Source organism: Rousettus aegyptiacus, unplaced genomic scaffold (assembly GCF_014176215.1).
Source record: "Rousettus aegyptiacus isolate mRouAeg1 unplaced genomic scaffold, mRouAeg1.p scaffold_m13_p_3, whole genome shotgun sequence".
NCBI lineage: Eukaryota > Metazoa > Chordata > Mammalia > Chiroptera > Pteropodidae > Rousettus > Rousettus aegyptiacus.
Window position 1 is genome coordinate 6,998,995 of NW_023416306.1, and position 24,357 is coordinate 7,023,351.

Sequence of the window (24,357 nt, forward strand, 5' to 3'; positions counted from 1 at the left end):
TGGACTGCTGGCAACCAGGGGCCACAGCAGGGGACCGGGGAGGAGCGAGAGTAGAGGTCAGAGGGGTCACCAAGCCACAGGGCCTGTCTGCCCTCCTCGGGATGGACAGGCCGCACCAAAAAAAGGCTGGAAATGGTTCTTCTGGACCTCTTCACGTACGGAGAACGGCTAAGCTAGCCGAGGCAATCTGTAGCTGGCTTCGAGATCAGCTCTGGGGAGGGGGGAAAACCTCACAGCAAACAGTGGTAACAGAAGGTTCGTGTGGGAAGATGGTGAAGTTTGGTCTAAAACAAGCAGTGTCTCTGGTAATGAGCTGTTGTGAGGAAATACGTGGGGCCCTCGGCGCCTGCAGCGCTTTTAGAGAGCTCTGCTGCTGTTCCCTGAGGGACGTTTTGGGGGGCAGGGTGACTGGGGGAGGGCAAAGTGAGATCTGCCTAAAGCCCACGGAGGCATCACGCGGCAGTGGAAAAAGCTCTCCCCTGTGTGGTGGCCACGAAGTCCTGCGTCTGAACGCCAGCCCCACAGTCACTGTGCCGCATCTGGCGACACACCTGCCTTCCCTGAATGACAACGGCTCACGTGTGTGAAATGCACAGACCTGAGATCCACTTGGGTCCCGGCCTGAAACTCAGCTGGGGTGACTGGGGAGTGTCACAAAGGGACTGCGCACGAGCAGTGTGGGCAGGGTTAAGAACTCCTGGGAGGACAGTGAGGCCCCTGAGGGCTGGCAACACGGGGAGTCAGGACCCATCGATGACGAGGGGAGTGTGCGTCATCGATGGGTCCTTGCCTGGAGTGGCCCGACGGGTGGCCCTTGGCAGTGGAGCCCAGCCGCCGTCGGCCCACGCCAGGCAAGCGGTAGCCGGGGGAGCGAATCCCTCAGCTCCTCTCTCCCCTCACCCGCCAAGCTCCCTGCAGCGTGTTTCTGGTAGACCCTGACCAGAAGCCAGAAGGACACGTCCACGGAGGCCAGCTTCCAGGGAGCAGCGCGGAGAATACTCAGCACACCTAAATGCCCCATGCGGCTGGCACGGGTTTGAAATGAAATAACCGTCCTAAGTGCCTGCTTGGCACAGCGAATGATCGCTCACTCCTACCTCCCTGATCCAACTGTCTATTTGACATTTACTCTTAAAAGGCCACAATAAAATTTATATTTTCAGGAAGCAAAAGCCCGAATGAAGACGAAGACATGTGGTCATATACCCAGAGTGAAAAAACTTTTACAAAGTTGACAGATAACATTTATTAAAACATGTCATACAAAAGGGCATGGTCTCTTCTATAAGAAGAAAATATTAAACAGTAACATTCAATTAAGTAAAACCATGCTGTACACTGAAGACAGCAATATATAAAGACAGAACTATTCAACTTTTGCAACACAGGCATAACATTTCACAAAATATCAATTAGATATGCACCTAGTGATAATCTGTTTATCATCAAATGGTTTTGTGGTCTAAGAGTCACCTGACTTGCATAAATAAAGTAATTTTCTGGAAGAAACATTGGGAGCCTCATAAAAGGAAAGAAGGCAGCAGCAACTGACATTATGACACAGGCTTCAAGCAAAACTAAAAAAAAAAAGTCACATTTGCAAAATGTGTTCCAGCATCTTCCCATAGAGCACTATCAATCAGTAGAGATCTGAAGTAAGGAACATGTACCTTTAATATATAAGTTGCAAAGAAAACCAACCAACCAACCCTGGTTTCACTGAACAAAGTTAGTCACCCATGACAGCAACCTAAATCACAAAATTAAGTGTGGCACAGATGGGGCCTGGGGGAAGGGGGGACATGCTGCTTGGTCTCCAGCATTCCTAAGTTATCAGAGACCTTATAGGAGCAAACATCTGGGTTTCCTGTGACGGCACCCTCACCTCCCTCGGTGGCCGGGGGCTGCAGCAAAGCCCCTTCCCCCGGGCAGGCCCAGCCACGCTGCTGCTGCTCTGCCTCAGAGTCACTGCGCAGCAGTTCGGTGGCGGGGGGCAGGGGGGGGGTGTGCACCTCCGCAGGAAGGGGCCACTGAGGCCAAGCGATTTTCCCAGGCAGCCGAAAGTCAGCTTAGGGTCAGTTTAGTTCAGCAAATGCCCACTAGAATGGAGGAGACCCTTCCAGGCAGGACCCACTGAAAGTTGTGGTCAAAGGAAGGGACTGGGGGCCGGTGAGATCTAAAAGTCAGACTCAAGAGGCCAGGGCCCAGGGGCGCCTGAGGGTCGCCCCTGACACAGGAAAGGCTATCGCGGCCCCTCCCTAGACAGTGATGCCTACTTTACCAAGTGGATTACTGTAATGATTTAACTAAAATTAAAGGCGTGGTCTAAGTACTAACATGAAATACCACTGGCAGTGCCTTGAAGCCCTTTCCCGTCAGGACTGGAGGAAAACCACAGTTAAGATTCAAAGTGGAGGACAAATACCTCGGCTGTAGGCCAGTGACGCGATCCCTGAAAGGCTGTTTGGAAAATGTTACCCACCACTATCCAAACTTTGGAAGGATAAAGATTTTCTAAAGCTGTACTGAGGCTGAGGAGACAGACTATCGATCCAACCCAGGGCGGGCAGGAGACAAAAAAAAAAAAAAAAAAAGGTAGTAATACAGTATGATTTCTTCATCCTAAAAAGTAGAGTTTATAAAAATTCACTTTTAATATCCAAACTAAGGCAATCTCCATCCCCCACCTCTCTGAACGCGGCCAGCATTCCAGATGCCCAGCCATCTCACGGGTTCTGGGGGACCTGAATAACAACTCTAACTTTTACAGAAACCCCAACTATCTTAAAAAACTTAAATTAAAACAGCAGATGTTGAGGAATATACATTTTAAATTCTACAGGTAGCTAACGTGCATGTAAGGATCTCGATACAAGACATCCCTCTCTTCACATGGGAAATAAGTCCCAGCACAACTGACTGCTTCCGAAACCACCGGCCAAGGGCACCCACCACTCCTGGCAGAGCGAAAGCGCTTCACCTCCACTCACGCCCAAGGGGCAGGCTGAGTTCAGCAGAACTGAAAGACCACCATTTTTCTAAAACATTTTCATTTTACCTCTCGGACTCTTCTCCCCAATGTCCCGATGCTCATCTGAATATAAAGTCTAAGGGGAACTAGCACATCGAACTTGCCGAACAAGCAGAAAAAGGTTTGCTAAAACCATGGGAGACGGTGATTGGCTTTTGGCAGAACGAAACGGCTTCACCGCCTTAGTTCTGAAATGACTAGGAGTAATAAAACAACTTCTCCCCACACGTAATGGCTGGGATCACACCCCGACCCCACCAGCGAGGAGCCACTGAGCTTGATTGTACAGTCACCTCTCTACACTTCTTTCAGGTACACAGGGAGGGGGTGTTAACAGGTGCATTTTCAACACTAAGAGGATATTAATGTGGCAAACGACCAAGAGGTAATATCTAGTTTCTAGGTTAAAAAACCAATATATATATATATTTATAATAAAGTTTTAAATACAAAGTGCTTTTTATATATCGAGAATGATACAGTGTTACTGAATAGATCCCTGTTTTGTAATCTTGATTACAAGCTAACTGCTTTCTTCCCCATCCTTTCTTCCCCGTACCAGACGACATTCAACAGTAAACCCCTTGGTGGTAGCAGCCTGAGGACCAGAGGCTACTGCCAGCAATGTCTATCACATGAGAGTAAAACCAAACTTTTAAAACAAAATTTCATCCCAAATCCAAGAAAAGTTTTTATTTTAAGGGAAAAAAAAAGTTTCCACTTGGCAGTAACAGGCCGGGAAGCTTAAGGAGAAGGTAACGTAAGAGCAGCACCTGCCCCACCCTGGTGGAAACCTCAGGTGTATTACTCCGCTTACGAGCATCCTGAATTTAAGCTTGCTTTTTACCCTAAAACATCTGATTGGCAGAAAAGGTCTCAGAATAGCTGCTGATTTTGTTGTTTTTGGTAGGTACAGCTATGTGGACTTGTAAATTTATGCAGCTTTATATAGAATTTGGGAGCATAGATCTGTAGACTACTTTCTAAGATTAGGACTCGTCCTTTCCCCCTTTTAAAACACACCCAGCACTCCTACAGAGCTGTCGGCGGGAGCGGAGCGTCCCCTCTAGAAGAGTATCGCCCCTTCCAGTGCATTTGCAAGACTCCTCTTTTCTTGGGCAGCTTTTCCCCCCTCAAGTATAACCTGCCACTCAAAATCCCGCTCCTGGCATCTCTCACGCTGACAGCTGCAGTATCACTGCCGCACTCTAGTAACTCCTGAAGGTCACAGGTAACGCTCAGCCGTGACTTCTGGCTCCTCCCCACTGAGTGTGGCCACTGACTGACCCTTTCGGGAAGCACCATAACCTAAGAGAGCAAAGCGGCTGCAGCAGCCAGTGGTACCATGGTCAGCCGCAGCAGGCCAGGCGTCTCCAGCCACAGAGGAGACCCCACTGTGTAGATGCTACAATTAAATAAAGGATTTCGGACAGTGAACCAATTTGAAATACCTATCTCTGGCACACTAGAGCATTATAATAAGATACAATATTTCAAACTAAATGTTAGTACTAAAATACTCTGCCTTATCAAGAGTCTGAAACACACTGTGACAGTGGCATCTTACAGAAACTGAAGCTTGTACCATAAGTTGTTTCATACTTAGAATGTCACCTCTTAGTATCTCCATTGTTTTATGTGAAATACACTTTAGAAAGAATAAAACCAGACAAGAGAGCTCTGTTAATCAAATTTGCATCGTAGGAATCACATTACCTGTAGCTTTTACAGAAGTAGCATTTCATTCAGTGAAGCAGTTACCAAAACAAACCCATATTACCTAAGTATCCATAGAAAGAGCAAAATGAAATCCCAACATGAGCTCATAATAATGAGTGGTCAAAAACTGCTGCCACTGGAAGTGGAACTGGCAGGCTGGACTCCAGTTCCGAGGGCAGGTATCCATCCCCAAATCCACCCGCCTCAACCGGGACAGGCCTAGAGGTCTGCCTCGCTACTGGGAGGCGGGTAACTTACCCCCATTACCTACTCAAGGCCGGGACTGGAACATACAGAGCTGAGGAATTAGATTTTTTAATTGGCCTACTTAGAACTGGTCTTTCAGAAATATCTTCCTTTTTTTTTTTTAAGCTTCTCTCATAATAGCAAGTAGCACATATCATCTGTGCCCAGATTTGCATAATTATCATACTTTATTTTTGTGCCTGCCACTCAAGGGCCAGATCCTATTTTTAGTTAGCCTCAGTCGTATTCTGCTCAGCCTTTGCAGCTTCATAGGACTTGGTACAAGAAGTCACATGCCTGTGGAAACTGTCCCTCCACATGAATCTCTTTGCGCAGATATTACACTCGTATGGTTTTATGCCTGTGTGAATTTTCATGTGGCCCACGAGATGATGCTTCATTTTGAATTTCTTACCACAGACACCACAGCCATAAGGCCGAAGACCGAGGTGCATACTCATGTGTCGATCTCTTTGACTCTTGTGAGTGAAACTTTTCCCACACTGACAAGGATACAGCTTGTCGGTGGCAGAGAAACCTAAGTGGGATGCTTCTTCTTTAATCCCTGTTACCATTTCAATATTCTCACTGTAGCCTGCTGCTAGGGCAGCCTCCTGTCTGTGTCCAATTAGATTTCCATCCGACCGCTCTCCAGAAAACTCTTCCATGGAAGAGCCGTAGAAATCCACCTGCTCATCGTAATTGCTTTCATCGGCCTGTTCGTCAAACTCTGCTTCCACCTTTTTCTCCCCAATGTGGAAGTCTTCCTCTACTCCCGAGGGCTGGGCTGAGTGCTCCGTCTGCATGGTGTTGATGGACTCGGTGACCTGGTGCTCATCGTAGGGGGCGTGCACGTCCATGCCCTCGCACGCCTGTTCGAAGCGCTCGGGCTTCACGTGAATCCAGCGTTTGTGTGCCATTATGCTGGGCTTGCTGTACAGAGGCCGGGTGTAGTGGAACTCGGCGCTGTCGCTGGCCCCCTCCTCCCCGTCCTGGCTTGCCATTTCGGTGCTCAGTCGGTCGTGCTCTGTGGACGAGTTGCTGGGAAGGTATTCGTGCTCCGTGAGCTGCGACGACAGCTCGTCTTTGGTGCTCTCCTCTTCATTCTCTCCATCTCTCAGTTCTTGGGATTTGGGGAAATCTGTGTGGCCCCCCGCGCCCAGCTCGAAGCTCTCTACCAGGCCATTATAACTACTGCTGCTCGGAGACTGGTGGTCACTGCCGTGATTGAGCTTCTGACAAAGGACTGTGGGGTTTCCCTCTAAAACCTCAGTGCATTTGTCCACCACATGCCACATCTGGAGGAAGCTCGCGGCTGTTAAGTAACTAACAATTTCTGGAGCAGGCATTACGAGACGTCCTGTGTAACTAGACAGGAGAATGTTCTCAAATACTCTTGGGTTCATCACATCAGGCAAAACAATCCTCCTACTGTTTTTCAGGAGTACCTGGTCACAAAAGTAGGGTGAACTGGCAGCAAGTACAGCTTTGTGTGCCCGGAAAATGTGGCCTTGCACAACAATGGAGACATCACATAATTGCCCTTGCTGGCGCTGCTGGTTCAGTTTCTGCAGAATGGTGCTGGAAAAATCAGGAAATTCTACTCGAAAAGAGTTTGTTCCAGGCTCCATTTCATCACAAATCTTGTTCAGCGCTACAAGAGAAAGAAAAATTAGTACTAATTCCAGCACAAAGAGACACTTACTGATCGCTAAGAAAACGAAGACAAGTGCCCCAGTTCCCTAACGTCCCCTTGCCCGTGGGCACTACTGAGTGGCACACTCACTCCGCTGAGCAAGACTTGCAGGTGAGCGTGCAGGAACCGCCCACCACTCTGCATGGTAGTAACTCTTGATTCTGACTGTGAATGAGAGAATGGAATCCAGAGAGATAAGATCTGCAAACTATAGAAATCACCCAGGTGAAATAAAGTAAATATTTCTAGTCAAAACAAACGTGATATATTATCAAAATGACAGAATTTTAAAAAGGCCTCATCAGATTCAACCCAAATTCCCAAGTTGGGGTGAGGATGAAAATGAGGATCGGCTTGTGCGCAGAAGGAAGAGTGCACGCAGAGGCTCTGAGGGAGGGGGAAGGGGGCTGAAGTGGCCAGGACAGAACAATTGTGCCTTTAGTCCCTCAGCACCACAGGGGGGAACTCCTGAGACCCCCAAACATGTGAGCTGCTGTCAGAATTTTGGCCCTTTTAGGAGCTTCTGATAATGTGAAACAAATGAAATTAAATGGCAAGGCAAGGTATTCCTTCTATCTGGTGGTCTTGGAATTGTTAAAAAGTTATATACCAAAGGATAGTTAAGAACTGTTACTGAATGAACCCAATCTGAAGATAAATTATAAGTTATAACAGAATATGTGTTGTTATTGTAAATATATTTTGGGTAAATCAAGCATTAGAGACAATCTCTAACAAAGGCAATGAACAAGATAAATTTTGTCAGAGATCCTGCTCATGCCCATAATTCCATAGTAAATCAAAACAAACTACAAAACCCAACAGATTTATGAGTCCTATTTGTCACCTGGCTCTAATCTATATCTAAATACTGCTAAGTACCAGGTATGAGATAAAAGAACCAGCCAACCCACATGAATGTTGCAAGTCATCTTTGAGATAGGGAGAGACGCCAAAAGAAGAAACTAATGTTTCTTAAGTAACTGCTATATATCAGGGACTGTATACCTTTTTTTTACTTAACTTTCAATGACTCTGCAAATATAAGGATTGATATTCTCGAGTTTAGCTATTTCAAGTAACTTCCCCAAGGTTAAAATAAAAGGTAGTTTTCATTAAATTGAGATTTGAATCTAGGTCTCTATGATGCCAAAGCCTATGTTATTTTTCCTATCACATTATTCTGCCTCTTCCGAGATGCCAAAATATCAGAGTAATCATTAACAATTTAAAGAGGTAACAGTTTTCAGAATAAAGTATTAGTTTATGGTTTATACCTCTTAAAACATTCCATCATAACTTAAAATAAAAACAGACCAGGAAATAAGCTATTTAGGTATTTGCAGTTTCAAAAAGCAAAAAAGTTAACTAGGTAAATGCATAGACTAGAGTCATGTAAATTCTGAGAACCACCTCTGGGTAAACGGATTCTCTGCTAGCTAGATCTCATCACTGCAGAATTTTGTCTTCAGATATATAAAAAGTGGGGAGAGAGACTAATACACACATGCAAAAAAAACTTACAGAAAGCTGTAAAAACAAACAAGCAAACAAAAAAACCCCTCTCTACTATTTATTCTTAGTCTGTTCCCCCCAAAGGAAATCGCCATTAATAAACTTTTGCATATATTTCCAGAAACATCTCTGGGCATATATCAGAATAAATCATATGCTACCTTTAAAATTCCCTAACTAAACAGGTTCATTGACTATATTTTATTCTGCGCTTAGCTTTTGCCGCTTAATGTATCTTGCAATCTTCCAACATGCTATATACTGATTTTTGCCCAAAAAATTCATGTAGAAACTTAACCCTCCAACGTGATGGTATGCAGAGGTGAGCCTTTGGGAGGTATTTACGTCATAGGGGCAGCCCTTAAAGATGGGACATACCATAAAAGAGTCACAAGAGGATTAATTCCCTGTGAGGACACATTGAAAAGGCTGCTATCACCAAACACCCAATCTGCCAGCACCTTGACCTTGGACTGCCCTAGTGTCCAGAACTGAGGAATAAATCTGTTATAAGCCACGCAGTCCACAGTATTTTGTTATAGTAGCCCAAATGGACTAAGACACCACATTAGCACAAAAAGAGCTAACTCGTTCTGTTTAATGGCTATACAGCCTCCTGCTGTATAGGATTCATCATAATTTAAGTAGTTATCTTCTTATAGAAGTTTAATTGTCCAGGTTTTTAAAATTATGAGCAATGCTATAATGGATATTTGTGTATACTATCTTGGCAAATCCTTGAAATATCTATAGGTTAATCTCTACCAGTGGAACTGCAAGGTCACATGGCTGTACATATTATATTCTGACACATATTAACAAACTACTTTCCAGAGAGGTTGTGGCAAGTTGCACTCCTGCGAACAGTAATGACAGTGTCTACTCCTCAATGAGAAAAAAAAACTTTACAAAACTGCAAAGTGAATCCACAGTCACTGTTGTTTTGATCAACATTTCTTTAATTATGAATGAGATTATTCTTTACTCATGTTTACTGGTTGTTTTTCCTACAAATTACCAGTCATATCCTTTGCTCAAATAAATTGAAGAATACATCTTATTGTAGTTTTTTTGTAAATTCAGGAAATTAACTTTGAAATTTACTCAATCTTTGCTTTTATGGCTCCAGGGCTTTGTGTTAGATGTAGAAAGGCATTCCCAACTCCAAGGTTATTTTTAAAAAGTAAAAAGAATTAGTAAAGTTTTTCCCTGGTACATTTTTTTAAAAAAGCTTTTAAACCTTTAATACACAAAGAGTTATTTTGGCATAAGGAGTAAGATTGGTATCCAGCCTTTTCCCTCCAAAATGGCTGGCCTGTTTGTCCAACAATATTTATTGAAGCAGTTCTCTTCTTATAGAAGTTTATAGAAGTTACTCTTTTATGGTATGTTCCTCTTCCTCAAGATTTCAAATATCTGTTGGGGAATTTTAAATGACTGAAAATAAGACTTTAAAAAACAGTTCTACAAAAATAAATGCCATAAGTGATATTACAGAAAACGGTGAAAGAGAAAGCTCTAGAGGTCAGTCCCTCTGCCAAAACCACCGGTCAACTGTTAAAATGGTCAGAATCAACTATTTCGGGACCCCGGAATCTGACCAGGCACTTACAGCAACCAGACAATGCTCGATGGAGGGAGAGGCTGCCGAAGCTTCCAAAGAGAGCAGCGTGCTCAAAGTAGCTACGACCTCCCTTCCTCAGCCCCGCCACAGCCCGTGGGGCTGCCGGCCCGCATTCCCACAGGGCGGCTGGCAGGCCCACGCAGCTGTTCGCACTCCCTCAGACTGCAACGGCTTCCCAGCAACACCTATCATAAGATTGTAAAAGACAAACACTTTCCTGGGTCACAAAACATTAAGCAAATCTCTGTCAGGTCACAGGCTGACCACATAGATAAAGCAACAGAAACTCCAGTGACTACACACAACAAGGAATACTACAGACTTTGCAAAACGGTTGCGCAAAATCACCATACAAATAGTCAACTGTAGCCCTCAACAAGTAACAAAAGATATCTCCTAGGAGGGGAAGAATCTGATTTCCAGAGTTACCACACAGAATACTCAAAATGTTCCAGTTCTCAACCAAAATTACAAAGTATACAAACTAAAAGGAAAACTCATTGGGGGGGGGGGAGGGTTTAGAAACTATCCCTGAGGAATTCTATACATTAGAATTACTAATCAGAGATGTTAAATCAACTGTCTTGTATGTGCTCAAATTGCTACCCCCCCAAAAAAAACACCCCCCAAAACCCTATGTGACACAGAACTAAAGGAAATCAGGAGAACAATGTCAATAAAGAATTAGAAATTATAAAAAAGGAACCAAACAGAAATTCTGGAGCTAAAAGTATAATAACTGTGTTATGGGCTGAACTGTACCACCTGCCAATTCATACGTTGAAGCCCTACAACTCCCAGTACCCCACAATGTGACTGCATTTGGACAGAGGGCCTTTAAGGAGGTAATTAAGTTAATGTGGGGCCATTAGGATGGGCCCTAATCTAACTGGTGCTTTTGTAAGAAATGAATTTGGACACACATCAGGGGTGTATGCAATATGAAAACACAGTGAAAAAGTGGCTGTCTGTAAGCCAAGGAGTAGTCCTCAGGAGAAACCAAATCTTCCAATATCATGATCTCAGACTCAGCCTTTAAAATTGTGAAGAAATTCTGTTATTTAAGTCACCCAGTCTATGATGTTTTTTTGTGGCAGCCTAGGAAACAAATACGAGTTGAAATTAAAAATTTACAAAAGGAGTTCAATGGCAGATTTAAGCAGGCAGAAGAAAAAAAATCAGCAAACTCAAAGATAAAAGAAGTGAAATGATCCACTTTTTAGAGGAAGAAAGAAGAATAAAGAAAAATGAACACAATCTGAGGTACCTGGGCACACCATCAAATTACCACTAGGCAAACCATGGGAGTCTCAGAAAATGAAAGTGTAGAAAAGGTATTAAAAAAAATAATGGTTGAAAACTTCCCAAATTTGGTAAAAGACACACCTATACGTCAAGAAGCTCAACAAACTCCAAGCAGGATAAAGTCAAAGAGATCCCCATGAGATACACTGCAAGTCAAGCAGGAGAAAGCCAAAGACAAGGGAGAATCTTGAAAGCAAAAGAAAGCAACGACTCATCTTGTAAAAGATTAACAGCCAATTTCTCATCAGAAACCATGGAGACCGGAAGGCAGTAGTATGACATATTTAAACTGACAGAAAAATCTGTCAACCAAGAGTTCTACATCTAGAAGAACTATACTTTCAAAAGTGAAGGAGAAATTAAACAAAAACAAAAACAAAACAAAAGGTAAGGGTTTTGTCACCAGTAGATCTCCTCTACAAAAATGAGAACGGGTCTTTCAGGATGAAAAGAACACTAGATAGTGATTCAGAGCCATGCAAAGAAATAAAGATTACTGATAAAGGTAACAACATAGGTAAATATAGAAGCCAATATTATACTTTTGGTTTATAACTTTTTCTGTACGATTTAGAAGGCAAATGCATTAAACAATTATAAATCTATGTTCATCGGCACACACGTAGTAAGATATCATCTGTGACAACAATATGAAGGGGGAGGGACAGAGATGTATAGGAGTAGTGTTTGCATACTACTGAAACTAAGTTTGAATTAGTCAAACTAGGTTGTTATAAGTTAAAGATGTTAATTGTAAACCTCAAGGTGACCACTAGGAAAATAAAAACATACACGAAAAGGAAAAGGAATTAAAATGGAATGCCAAAAAACAAAAACAAAATAGATATTTTTAAAAGGCGGTAATGGAAGAACTGAGGAAGAAAAAACATAAGATACATAGAAGAGAAATAGCTAAATGGAAGAAGTCAATCTTTCCTTTTAAAAGGCAGAGATTGACAGATTAGATTTTTAAAAATTATTTGTATACAAGAGACTCATTTCAGATACAAAAGAAAACTGATGAAAGTAAATTGATGAAAAAAATATTCTATATAAAGAATAACTGAGAGAGAGCTGGGGTGGCTATATTACTAATCAGACAAAACGGATTTTAAGACAAAAAGGTTACAAGCACAAAAGACATATGTTGACAAAAGGTTCAATCTATTAAGAAGATATAACAATTACAAACATATATATACCTAACAAGAGAAATATAATTAAGCAAAATATATGAAGAAAAATGAACATAATTAAAGAGACCTACAATAACAGGTGGAGACTTCTATATCTCTTTCAATAATGGATAGAAAAACCAGACAGAAGACCTGAGGAAAGAGAGGTCTTGAACATTTTAAATCGATTAAACCTAAAAACCATCTACAGAACACAAACAGAAAGGAATGAAGTTCTGAAACATGTTACAGTATGAACACTGAAAATATGCTAAAAATAAAACGTCATGTTAAACACTAACTTAAGCCAGACATGAAGGTATAAATGTTCTATAATTCCACTTATCTGAAATATCTAGAATAGGCAAATTCATTGAGAAAGAAAGTAGATTAGAGGTTACCATGGGCGCAGGGGAGTTATTGCTTAATGGGTAGAGTGTTTCTGTTTGGGGTAATGAAAAAATTTGGAAATAGAAAGTGGTGCTGGTTGCACAACATGGTAAGTATAATTAATGCCACCAAACTGTACACATTAAAATGGCAAATTGAATGATATCTCCTTTTACCATACATTTAAAAAAAAACTAGAAAAAAGGTCATGTAACTTTAACGGTGTCGAGGTGGTCACAGTCCTTGCACTTTAATAAGTATCTGATCTCTGCCCTTAATTTTGGGTGAGTGTGGCATTTCTACATATACCCTGAGCTTAGTAATATGCAAAGCCTGAACTTGTACAGATTTTCCTGCTATATAAGCAATATTTACAAACTTATAGGTGGTGGTGGTGTGATCTATATTAATGGTATAGTTGCTACTTCAATTGTTCAAAACTTTCATAGAAGTAATGAATTAACTCACTAAAAACAAACAAACAAACAAACATAAAATACTATATGTAAGGTAGTGTGGAAGAATCTAAGATGATCAAGGAGTCTCACTGTCCAGAGTTTAGGATCTGATAGGGAAGAAAAAAACACATGCGTACAACCCAGTTATCAAGCAAAGCCTGGTAAAATGCACCACAAGAGAATTACAAGCCCAGAGGGAATTCAGAAGAGGGAACCTGGTATACCCACAGTTATATATCTTGTCACTATAAAGTTGGTGTCACCAGGGCAAGAGGAAGACTTCAGGGCAGCATATAATGCTTCCCATTTATCACCTTCTAATCCAAAAAATCTAAGAAATATAGAAAAATTGGCCTGAGTTCTGAAAAAAAGGAGATTGGAGTTTTCTATATGCCGCAGACTTTAATTAAGGATACAGCAGAGATGGGGCCAGACTGAAGAGAGAAAGTGCCCCTGCGACTCTACCTGCTACACCAGGCAACGCTGGTATAGTAGCAGCCGTCGTGACAGAGGACCACTAATACCTGTTCATTTGGAAGGCCTGCAACTAAAAAGCCAGAGTGAACCATGGGACAGGTCTTGCAGACTGGCAACACTGAGAGGGGGCTGCACTGGGATACCAAAGGTTGCCTCGGCAGAGATTTTTTTTTTTATGACATGAGAGGGTGGGGCTCAGTAACAGCCCGAGGAAGGAAGCAAAGGCACCACCCATCATTTCCCAGCTGGGCCAAAGAGACTAAAGTAGGTCCCTGGCACCACAATTTCACTGACGCAGGAGAAAGTGCACAGAGCTCAAGCTCTCCTGAAAGTACCTGAGGCCCAGCCTCTGGCCTCAGCTATTACACACCCAAGCTAAGTCCTGGTGTCAACATGGTGCAGCTTGTCCTCCAGCAAAAGACCCAAAAGTTGATTCAGATCTACAGTGAAGGAGCAAAACCAATCCACCCACAAAGGACATTCTGGACCTGAACAGAATGTTTCCTTCTAAAAAATCAATAAACGGAATAAAACCAACTTGGTTTGTTAGTAAATGAGGTCTATAAATATATTCTACAATAACAAAAAGGAAGTAAATAGCAAAGGATAAAGAATCCAATTTAGATACCATTTTTAAACTGAAGTTTTCCACTAACTTATGAAAACATGGGCTCTATGAGTGAAGTATAAGAAAGATGAGACAAAATAGCAGAAAGATATGGGGGGAAAAAGCCAGCCAAATTAAAGATGTAAGAAAACTAATAGAGCAGAAAGTTTGAACAGACTGAAGACTTGGGATGGGTGCCAGGGGTCAAATAATACAGCAGAAATTTTAATAGGCAATAAGAATGAGAAGTGCAACTGTAGAAAATGGAATCAATGATGTGGAAGGCACTTTGGGCCACTTCTAGGAGAATGCAGGAGGATGATGAAAATATGAAAACAGCAAGAGAAGATACTAGAACAGGAGAACAGAGACTGGAGATCCAATGTATGGGCTAATCAGTGTCCGTGAAAAAAAGAACGAAACAAATGGATAGAGGAACAAATAAAATACTCAACAAAGGAAAACTTCGCTGAGTGGAAAACTGTAAGTATATAGAAGAGTCTTGTAGTGGGGACAAATTAGCCCCAGATAAAATGTAGTTCTGGTCTGTTAAAGAGAGCTTAAAAACAAGCTCCAAAGGATCAGACTATTTCCAAGTAACTTGTCTTCCAGAACAAAGCTTGAGAATATTTACATAATACAAAAATATCCAGAATCCAGCAAGGCTAAATTCACGTCTGGCATCCAGTAAAAAAAAAAAAAAAAAAAAAAAAAAAAAAAAAAAAAAATCACCAGGCATGCAAAGCAGCAGGAAAATATAACCTATAATAGAGGGGACAAAATCAATCAATAGACACAGACCCAGAACGACAGATTTATAGAACTGGTAAAAAATTCTATATTCCATATGTTCAAGAAAAAAAGAGGAAAATTAAGCATAGGTTGATAGCAAAGCTATAAAAAAGGCTCAAGTTGAACATCTACAGATTGAAAAAAAAAATGAAACAAACACTGGATGGAAATAAGAACAGAATTAACACTGCAAGTTAGTGAAATTGAAAGCATAGGCAATAGAAACAACTTAAAATAAGACACAGAGAAAAAGAAAAAAAGAGAGCAGAATATCAGCAAGCTGTGGGACTGCAAGGGGCTTGAGCGAGTATAGGAGCCACAATTTATTTGAAGAAATAAGGTAAAATCTTTCCAAATTTGATGAAAATAATAAACCCACAGATCCAAGAAGCTCAACAACCCCAAATGCAAGAGACATGAGGAAAACTATACCAAACTATATCATAATGAAATCACTTAAAACCAGTGAGAAAGAGAAAATATGAAAAGCAGAGAAAAAAGACCCACTGGGTACAGAGGATCAAAGATAAAAAAAGGCTGTAAACGTCTTGTAAGAAGCAATGCCAGCTAAGAGAAAAGAGACAATGCGAAACAGAAGACATTTTTGAAGTACTGAAAGAAAAAACTGTTAACTTAGAATTCTATACCCAATCAAAATCTTTCAAAATGGAAGCAAAATATTTTTCAGACATAGAAAAGCTGATAGAATTAGTCACCAAAAAGGTCAAAAGTAAAAAAAAAATCAAAAAACATGTACATAAAAACAAATATACATCAGGCAACAATATTCATATCAAAGTAAAATTCAATGTAAAGAGTATCAAATGTTATAAAACTTTATTAATTGATGATTTAGCTCAATATGAGTGTTATCTTGTGAACTTTTATGTGTAAAATGTAGTATAGTCTTCAAAAAACGATGACAGAAAAAAAATTATGTTAAGAAATATAAATATCCCTTGTTTAATCCTTAATAAATCAAGCAGGCAAAGGACTAATTAGGATCTAGAGGTTTACACTGGTATCATTAATAATGCTGATTTAACTGAAACTCCCAATCTTTGTGTCCTATCAGGAGTCCTCAATCCCCAGGACGCAGTACAGATTGTGGCCTGTCAGGAGCCGGGCCGCACAGCAGGTGAGCGGCGAGCGAGCGAAGCTTCCTCTGTGTCTGCAGCCGCTCCCCAGCGCTAGCATCACCGCCTCAGCTCCGCCTCAGACCGTCAGGCGTTAGACTCTCATAGGAGCACCGGTCCCTGGGGCCAAAAATGTTGGGGACTTCTGCTTAAATAATCCACCTTCTTTTTCAATTTCCATGGTCCACTTACAAAAAATATCATATAAGGGGACAGAGGGCATCAGTAAATTCTCCATAGCAGAAATGCATACATAGAGCCTATCTGATTACATGGGACTGACTATGCAATAAATTTGGAAATACCAAAATTATAAATTTTAAAAAACTCAAATTCTCAAGAATGAATGTTCTCAATTCTAAACACAATGAAGAAATTAAACTTGATTATAAAAACTTTTTAAAATAGGAGACAATTCTACACTAATACATTTTAAAGTGTCACTGATAGTTTTACTGAAAAATATAAATGATTAGAATTGACCTAAGAAAAAAATCTGAACAGATTAATAACTGTGGAGTAACTGAAAAATATATTCAAATTATTTCCAAAAGGACACCAGGCCCAGAATATTTTATGAAAAGATTCTGTAAAACAAATTAATTTCTATGCTACATAAACTGTTTCAGAGGGGGCAGAGGCAAGGGAATAAGGGTAGGAGAAAATTTGCTAATTATTTTTATAGAAAACCCTGGTATCAAAACTGACACCGCCCCCCCCCACACACAAAACTGTAAGCCTATGTCACTTAGTAAGGTAGAAAAATTATAAATTATAAAATTACGTGGCATTCTGTTTTGTTTATTTTAATCTCTTGTGGGTTAAGTGCACTGTGAAGGTGACATACTGAAGAAATTGAATTCCTAGACCCATCGCACTGAAGGCAAGATACTAGACTATGGTAAAATTACCACCAGAAAGCCATCTCACAAACTCTCCCTCTGCTCTCTTCCATTCAAGACCACGTCTGGTGAAACAAAGATCATGACCTGTGCCTCCTTCTGCAGGTGACAGGGACTGATGGGAGAGAAACCTGAAAAGAATGACTGGGACTGCCCGGCTGAAGGTTGAGTCTGAGCTTCAAATGTGGGCACTGGGGGCAGCACTGAAAACTTCTGAGTGACATGCTGTGAAATACGTTCAGGAAAGAAAATCTGTTGATGGACTTAAGGCAGGGGCAAGTCTGAAGGAGAGGCTAACTTTAAGATTTCAGCGAATATAGCGTAAGTTTGAAGACAATGAAAGTAACAGTGAGCATGGAGAAGACAGGTAGAATTGATGGGACGGACTCAATCAGTAAGCAGGATTACTCAAGAGTAGTTGAAAGGTATAAATAATACCATCAAGGAAGTAAAAAGATAACCTACAACATGAGAGAACATATATGCAAATCATATAACTGATAAGTAACTTGTATCCAGAATATATAACAAACTCTTAAAATTCAGTAATGAAAAGATAGCCCAACTGACGAATGGGCAAAGAATTTGAAGATATTTCTCCAAAGACATACAAATGAGTACACAAAAAATGCTCAATATCATTATTCATTATGGAGATGCAAATTGACATCACAATGAGACAGTACTTCTCACCCACCCAAAATAAGACGGACAGTAACAAACGGTGGTGAGGATACAGAAGGATTACACTCCTTATATTCATTGCTGGCGGGAATGTAAAATGGTACAGCCACTTTGGAAAACAGTCTGGCAACTCCTCAAAGAGTTAAACAGATTTACCGTGGAACCCAACAATTCCACTCATATGTATATATCCAAGAAAAATGCAAACATGATGTCCACAAAAACCATACATGAATGTCCATAACAGCATTATTGGTAATAGTCCAAACTGGAAACAACCCAAATGCCCTCAGCTGATGACTGCATAAGTAGAATATATCCATAAGTAGAATATATCCATACAATGGAATATTATTCCACTTATTATGTAATATCGTACTACGCCATTCTTTCGGCAATAAAGAATGAAGTACCAACAGATGTGACAACATGGCTGAACCCTGAAAATGTTATGCCAAGTGAAAGAAATCAGACACAAAAGGCCAGACCTTGTATGATTCTGATTCTATTTATACTAAATGTCCACAATAGGGAAAATTCATAAGCAAAAAGTAAATCAGTGACTACCAGGAACATTGGGGAGAGGAAATGGGGAATGAAATGCTAATTGGGTTTTAGGGGGAACAAAATTCTAAAATTAGATTCTGGTGATGGCTATACAAACCACCGAACACACTAAAAAAACTTAACTGCATATGAATTATGTCTCAATAAAACTGTTTAAAGAAACAGAGTACTGTAAATTAGTTACCGATACCGACTCTGAAGTTTCCTGACTGCATAACTAGGAAAATGTCTTAATCAACAGGAATAAAGACAGCATCTACTATTTATTAAATGCATGCATTATACCACAGTCTATGCAAAGCACTTTACGTAGTCTATCTCATTTAATTTTTGTAACAACCCACTCCATAGGTATTTTTTTATTCCTATTCCATAGAATAGGAAATAGACAAAGAAGCTAGACTACGTACCTAAGCTCATAAAAGTAGTAAGGGGTGAAGTTGGAATTTAGATTTAAAACATTTGCTCAGGCCCATCACAGGCATACCTTGTGCTTCACAGATGTTTGCGTGTTGTGTTTTTTTTAATGGAAAGGAAGACCCTCCACCAGCAAAAAGATTACAACTCGCTTTATTGCGGTGGTCTGGAACTTAACCCACACTCTCTCGAGTTATGTCTTTATCCTCTGAGAGATGAGACAATATCGAAGGTAAATGTGAATACTATTTTCACAAATAAGTAAATAATACATAATGCATTAATAAACTCCAGAGCAAATTATTCACCATCCTCAGACTTAATGAGGTACTTAGCAATTTTATGTTACCCTGCACATAGTTTTTTAAAAATCCAATAGTAACAGTTCTAAAACAAACACACCCATCCCAAATCGTTCCCTCCATGATTCATGGAGTCTATCCTGCCTTATTTTAAAGGACAGAAAAAGGGCGAATATTGAAGAATCACTGAACTAGATGACCTCCAAGATCTCTTCCACTTTTGATGAGTTTAATAGCAGCCTAAATGTATTATTCAGCTGAGGAACTATATGTCAAGTTTTATACACTATTTAAACACCAATTACAAAACCTAAAAACAGATGACAGTAAAATAATAGGAGAGCAGGTCACCAGCTACTCGTCTTGAAGCCCTCCGGAGATTTCTTAATCAGAACATATGGTAACTTGCATGCTTACTGTAGAGGGCACGTTTAAGCACAGTAAATATTACGTTAGCAAAACTAAAGACTCGCATAAAAATGTACAAAAATACCAACACACCATGCCTACCAAAATTTTTAGTCAAATGCTTTACAGTTTGCGAAGCAGACTATGTAAACTTAGGCCTTAAAATACCCCTATATCATCACACTCATTTTAAAGATGAGTAAACTGAAGCTCAGGAAGGTTTAAAGACCTGACCAAGGCCACTTTTCTCAGAAATGGTATGTCAGTATTCAAACAGAAGTGTAATTCCAAATCTAATATTTTTCTAAGTTTAAATAAAGTCACTTAGAAACATTTCTCTGAAGTTAAATGCTCTAACAGTACAACGTGTGGCAGTGATTGGCCTTTAATGTGCAGTATCTCCTCAGAAGAGAAGTAAAAGAAACTTCTGGTCTAGGGCAATTAAATACTACATTATTATTTTTGCTGAAAAACAATTCTAGTAAATGATTGTTAAAAATGTATTTTCAGCAAGTCAATAGTTTACCTAATGCAAAGTCGTAACCCTAGGATAAAGGTTCTTTATACTATGGCCATCAAGAAGCAGTATGAATGAATGAGGAAAAGGAACCCCTTTCTCAGTTTTGCTTCAAATTAAAATCACACTGACTTCTGAAAGGGAAAATCATGTTGAAGACATAAGAGATGCTGGTGTCATTCACTGTGTGAATGTGCCTTGCTAACAAATACTACACATGTATGTGAGCAGCGAAAAAGAAAACTAATCAAGATTGGTATTTTTGGTCACACTAATTTCTATTCTGTATCTTATTAGCTTCTGCCTTTGTGATTGGAATAATTTTAGATATATGGACAAGTTGCAAAGAATGCTGAGAGTTCCCATATGCCCCTCACCCAGCTCCCTTTCATGTTAACATCTCACACTACAATGCGCATTTGTCAAAACAGAAAACCAGCACTGGTCAATGCCTATGTAACTTTGCAGAATGAAAATATCTTCTGGAAAAGCATTTCCGGTCTCCAGGCCATGGTCAATTAGCACCCCTATTATTTTCCAATTTGAACACTTTAGCCAAAGAACTTAGTGAAACCTGTTTCAGGATTTCTAAGAAACAACCTATTTTATGAAGCTTGACTCCTATCTCTCTTTAGTTTTAAGCCACATCTGAATGTTTTACTTAAAACTTCAGGGCGAACGTTCCATTATGGTAAACATTTTGAGCTAGAAAAAAAAAAAAGGTTATTATGAACCCCCACATTGCAGTATTACTTACAATAGCCAAGATCCGGAAGTAACCTAGGTGTCTTCCGGATAAAGAAGATATGGCACATGTATACAATGGAATATTACTCAACAATAAAAAGAATGAAACCTTGCCATTTGCAACATCATGGATGGACCTACAGGGTATTAATGCTAAGTAAAGTCAAACAGAGAAAGATATTATATGATTTCATTTATACGTGGAATCTAAAAATATAAATGAAAAAATAAAATAAAATAAAACCAGACTCATATAAACAGAGAACTGATGGTTGAGAGAAGGGACAAGGGTGGGAGGATAGTGAAAAAGGTAAAGGAAAATAAGATGCATAAACTTCCAGCTATAAAATAAATCAGCCATGAAGATGTAGTGTACAGCACAGAGTATACAGTGTCGATAATATTGTAATAACTTAGCATGGTGACAGATGGCTACTAAGTGTGGTGATCACCTCATTAAATGTCGAATCACTATGTTGTACACCTGAAACTAATATAATATTGCATGCCTGATACACTTAAAAAAAAATAAAGAAGGAATTGCTCTAGCCACTGACTCCCCACTTATCAGTCATCCTGCCATTACACTGCAATAAAGCCAAGGAAATGTTTTTAACTTCCCCTTCTCATATTTATTAGAATTCAGGGCAAGAAGCTCAAATCAACAAAGCAGAGGCTGACAGGCACTCATTTTATGAAAATTATTAACTACATACCAACAAAATAAAAGGAATTTTTTTCTTAATGTTACAAATAAGACAAAAATCTTTCTATTCTTATTGCAGATATAAACGAGGTAAAAGGGAAAAAGTTCATGAAAATGATACAGAGCTTATTCATTCGATTTTAAGAGGCTCATTTCCTCACATTTTTAAATTTCTGAAAAGAGGATCTGATGGCCGGGTGTTAATTTTCATACATCACTGCCTGACGCAATGATAAGCCTCCCTGAGAGCCTCATCAATGTTTTGATGGCACAAATGATGACACTGGAAAAGCATGGACACAACTCTGAGCTGAAAAGTGTTTAAAAGAGAAAGAATGTTAAGAAGTTTAATGAACACTTTAACCATTTCGCTTTTTCTTTTTATATTACATTAGAATGATATCATATAAAATGTCTAAGTTGAAAAAAGTTTTCAATAACAATTTTTAAAAGCTTAAATAATAAGAAAGCATACGTCTTAGCTTAATTAGCAGTGTTTTCCTTTGGTGGTACATAAAATAATCAATGGTATCTAGGATTCAACACAGTAATTGAGCTGCTGTATTTTATAAGAAAGCTTGATAAACTATGTTATGGGCAAACCGATTGCTTATATTTATAGGAAAATATAAAATAAGGGCCTCCCCCATCAAAATACACATAAGAAACAATGCTAATTTTGCATTATTATAATAAAAAGGGCTATTTTCCTAATCCTGTGAGTTTTCTTCATGCAAAAGTAAAATCTTCCTTCAAAGAGCTTGTTACTTCCAGATGCTTCTAATGAGCTATTTTTTTTCTTTTGGTACTGTGGTAAACTACTCAACATAAAATTTTATCATTTTAACCCTTTTGAATTGTACAATCAGTGGCATTAAGTACATTCACCATGTTGTGCAACCATCAACACTATCCATTTCCAGAACTTTCCCATCATCCCAAAATAAAACTCTGTATCCATTCGACACTAACTTCCCTCCATTTCCTCCTCCCCTTAACTGTATTCTACTTTGTCTCTATGAATTTGCCTATTTTAGATACTTCATATAAGTGTACTCATATAATATCTGTTCTTTTGCACATGGCTTATTTCCAGTGAGTACTTCTGTAAAACAAATAATAAACTCCAAATTACTGTTTCCCATAACTGAACCGTACATACTGGCAATCTCTGACCTAAGCAGAAATCCTGCTACTGTTCCCTGAGGCCCCAGAGCAGAAGATCTCAGACTGACCCTTCCATAGCCTGTAGTTATGCCTGGTTAAGTAGCTCTAACTGCAAGAGCAGGCTGTTGAGAGCCCTGGGGGCCATCCTGGCCTAAGTGCATGGAGAGAAGGGAAATAGGGAGCTGTGCAGGCCTGGAAAGCTATGGTTAAGTTACTTTGGCTCTCAGATGGCCTCCTGTTTGCCAGCCAGGAGATCCTGCACCCTGATACTTGGGTTGGGCAGACACCTGTCAGAGTTGAGGCCAGACTGCAGTCTAGTCACTGAGAATGTCAACAGTGCAGGAAGCTTCACGGGGTCATGAGTCACCTTCCATGGCTCAGAGGTCCGAGCAAGCCTGCCCCACCCCGCCCAACAAACCCAGTTAGAAGAGCCAGAAACGAGAGAAAGACAAAATTGGCAGAGAGAAACTCAGACGGCCAAAGGGCTAGACTGACAGGCCAAGAATGAGAATATGGCCTGAGAGCGAAACACAGGGTCAAGAGACAGAAGCAAGGTGGGGACAGAAATAGATACCCACAGATAGGCTCCAGAGACAAAGTGGAAAGAAATACAAAGTAGACAAGGGGACGAGCTGAAAGGCAAAAAGGGCAAGTGACAACAGGTGACGGAGATAGCAACAGAGGTGAAACACAGAGGCGAAGAGAAACAGGTATCAACGAAATCCCGGCACAGCCTTTCTCCTGGCCTCGACTCGAACCCAAGGCCATGAAGCCGCGCCCACCCCGCCGCGAAAGGCCAGCGGACCGACACGGCTGGATCTCCAAGCGCTCTGGTCCGCCGAGGTCCGCCACTGCGGGGTGACCTTGGGCGAGACGTGCCTCGGGAGCCTTGGTGTCGCGGTACGCACGCCGGGATGGCAGGACACAGCAGAAGTGGGACCCGGTGAACCAGGACTCCAACTGCCTGCGCGCGGCTTAAGCATCCCGGTCGGCGGAACAGGCCTGGCGGGGCCGGCGGCGCGCGGCCGGGACCTGCAGAGAAGCCCTTAAAGCTCTCCGGCTTCCCTCCCTGTCCCCTCGCTGCCCGTTGTCCCAACTCCGCCATACCTGCCAAGGGCCCGGCGCTCACATAGCCGGCCCGGGACACTTTCCGCCACCCGTACCAGGCCCGTTTAAGCCGTCGCCGCCGCAACCGCCTCAGCCTGCACCTCCCGCCCCCGGAAACACTTCCCGGTCCCGCCCCCCCGAAACCGCCAGTACTTCCGGGGGTGCGTCAGAGCGAAAGCAGTGGGCGCATGCGTGACTCACGTTCCGAGCGAGAGAGCGCAGAGATAGCCAGCGCCTGCGCAGTACAGTATGGGGCCGGTCCGTTGGCTTCAGGGACTTTGAAACCCCTGTCTTTTTAAACTTTGCCCTATTTCAGCTTTACCAGCAGAGATTGTGTCAGATCGTTTCTGCCTCTGCAGGACCTTAGGTACGTGGTGCATGTTTAGCAAATAGTCAATGAAAGGACCAGTGCCCTCTGTATGGCAGGCGTTGTTGTGCTGGGCACCCCTGGGAAAAAACTCACTTTCGTTCAGGTATCAGAGGAAATTCTTTGATCTCAGGGGAGGCAGACTTTCACCCCAGCTGGAAGGAATGACTCATGGTTGGTGCAAACTATTAATGGTAACCTCATTCTTATTAGCAACTTCTAGCCCCATAATACTTATTGTGGAAGTCATTGAGTGAGGCTTCTGGTAATTTTTTTTTTTTTTTTAATCCACTAG

At 41.0% G+C, this 24,357-nt stretch overlaps 1 protein-coding gene across 1 annotated transcript; it reads right to left on the minus strand.

The window, feature by feature from the left end:
• Window positions 1-1,221: 1,221 nt before the first annotated feature.
• Window positions 1,222-23,795, minus strand: ZBTB43 (zinc finger and BTB domain containing 43). Its single transcript, XM_016131712.2, has 2 exons — window positions 23,696-23,795; window positions 1,222-6,650 (listed from the first exon to the last, which is right to left on the minus strand). Exon 2 carries the CDS (start codon window positions 6,625-6,627, stop codon window positions 5,224-5,226), a length of 1,404 nt encoding a protein of 467 aa, XP_015987198.1. The 5' UTR covers window positions 6,628-6,650; window positions 23,696-23,795; the 3' UTR covers window positions 1,222-5,223.
• Between the last annotated feature and the right edge of the window lie 562 nt (window positions 23,796-24,357).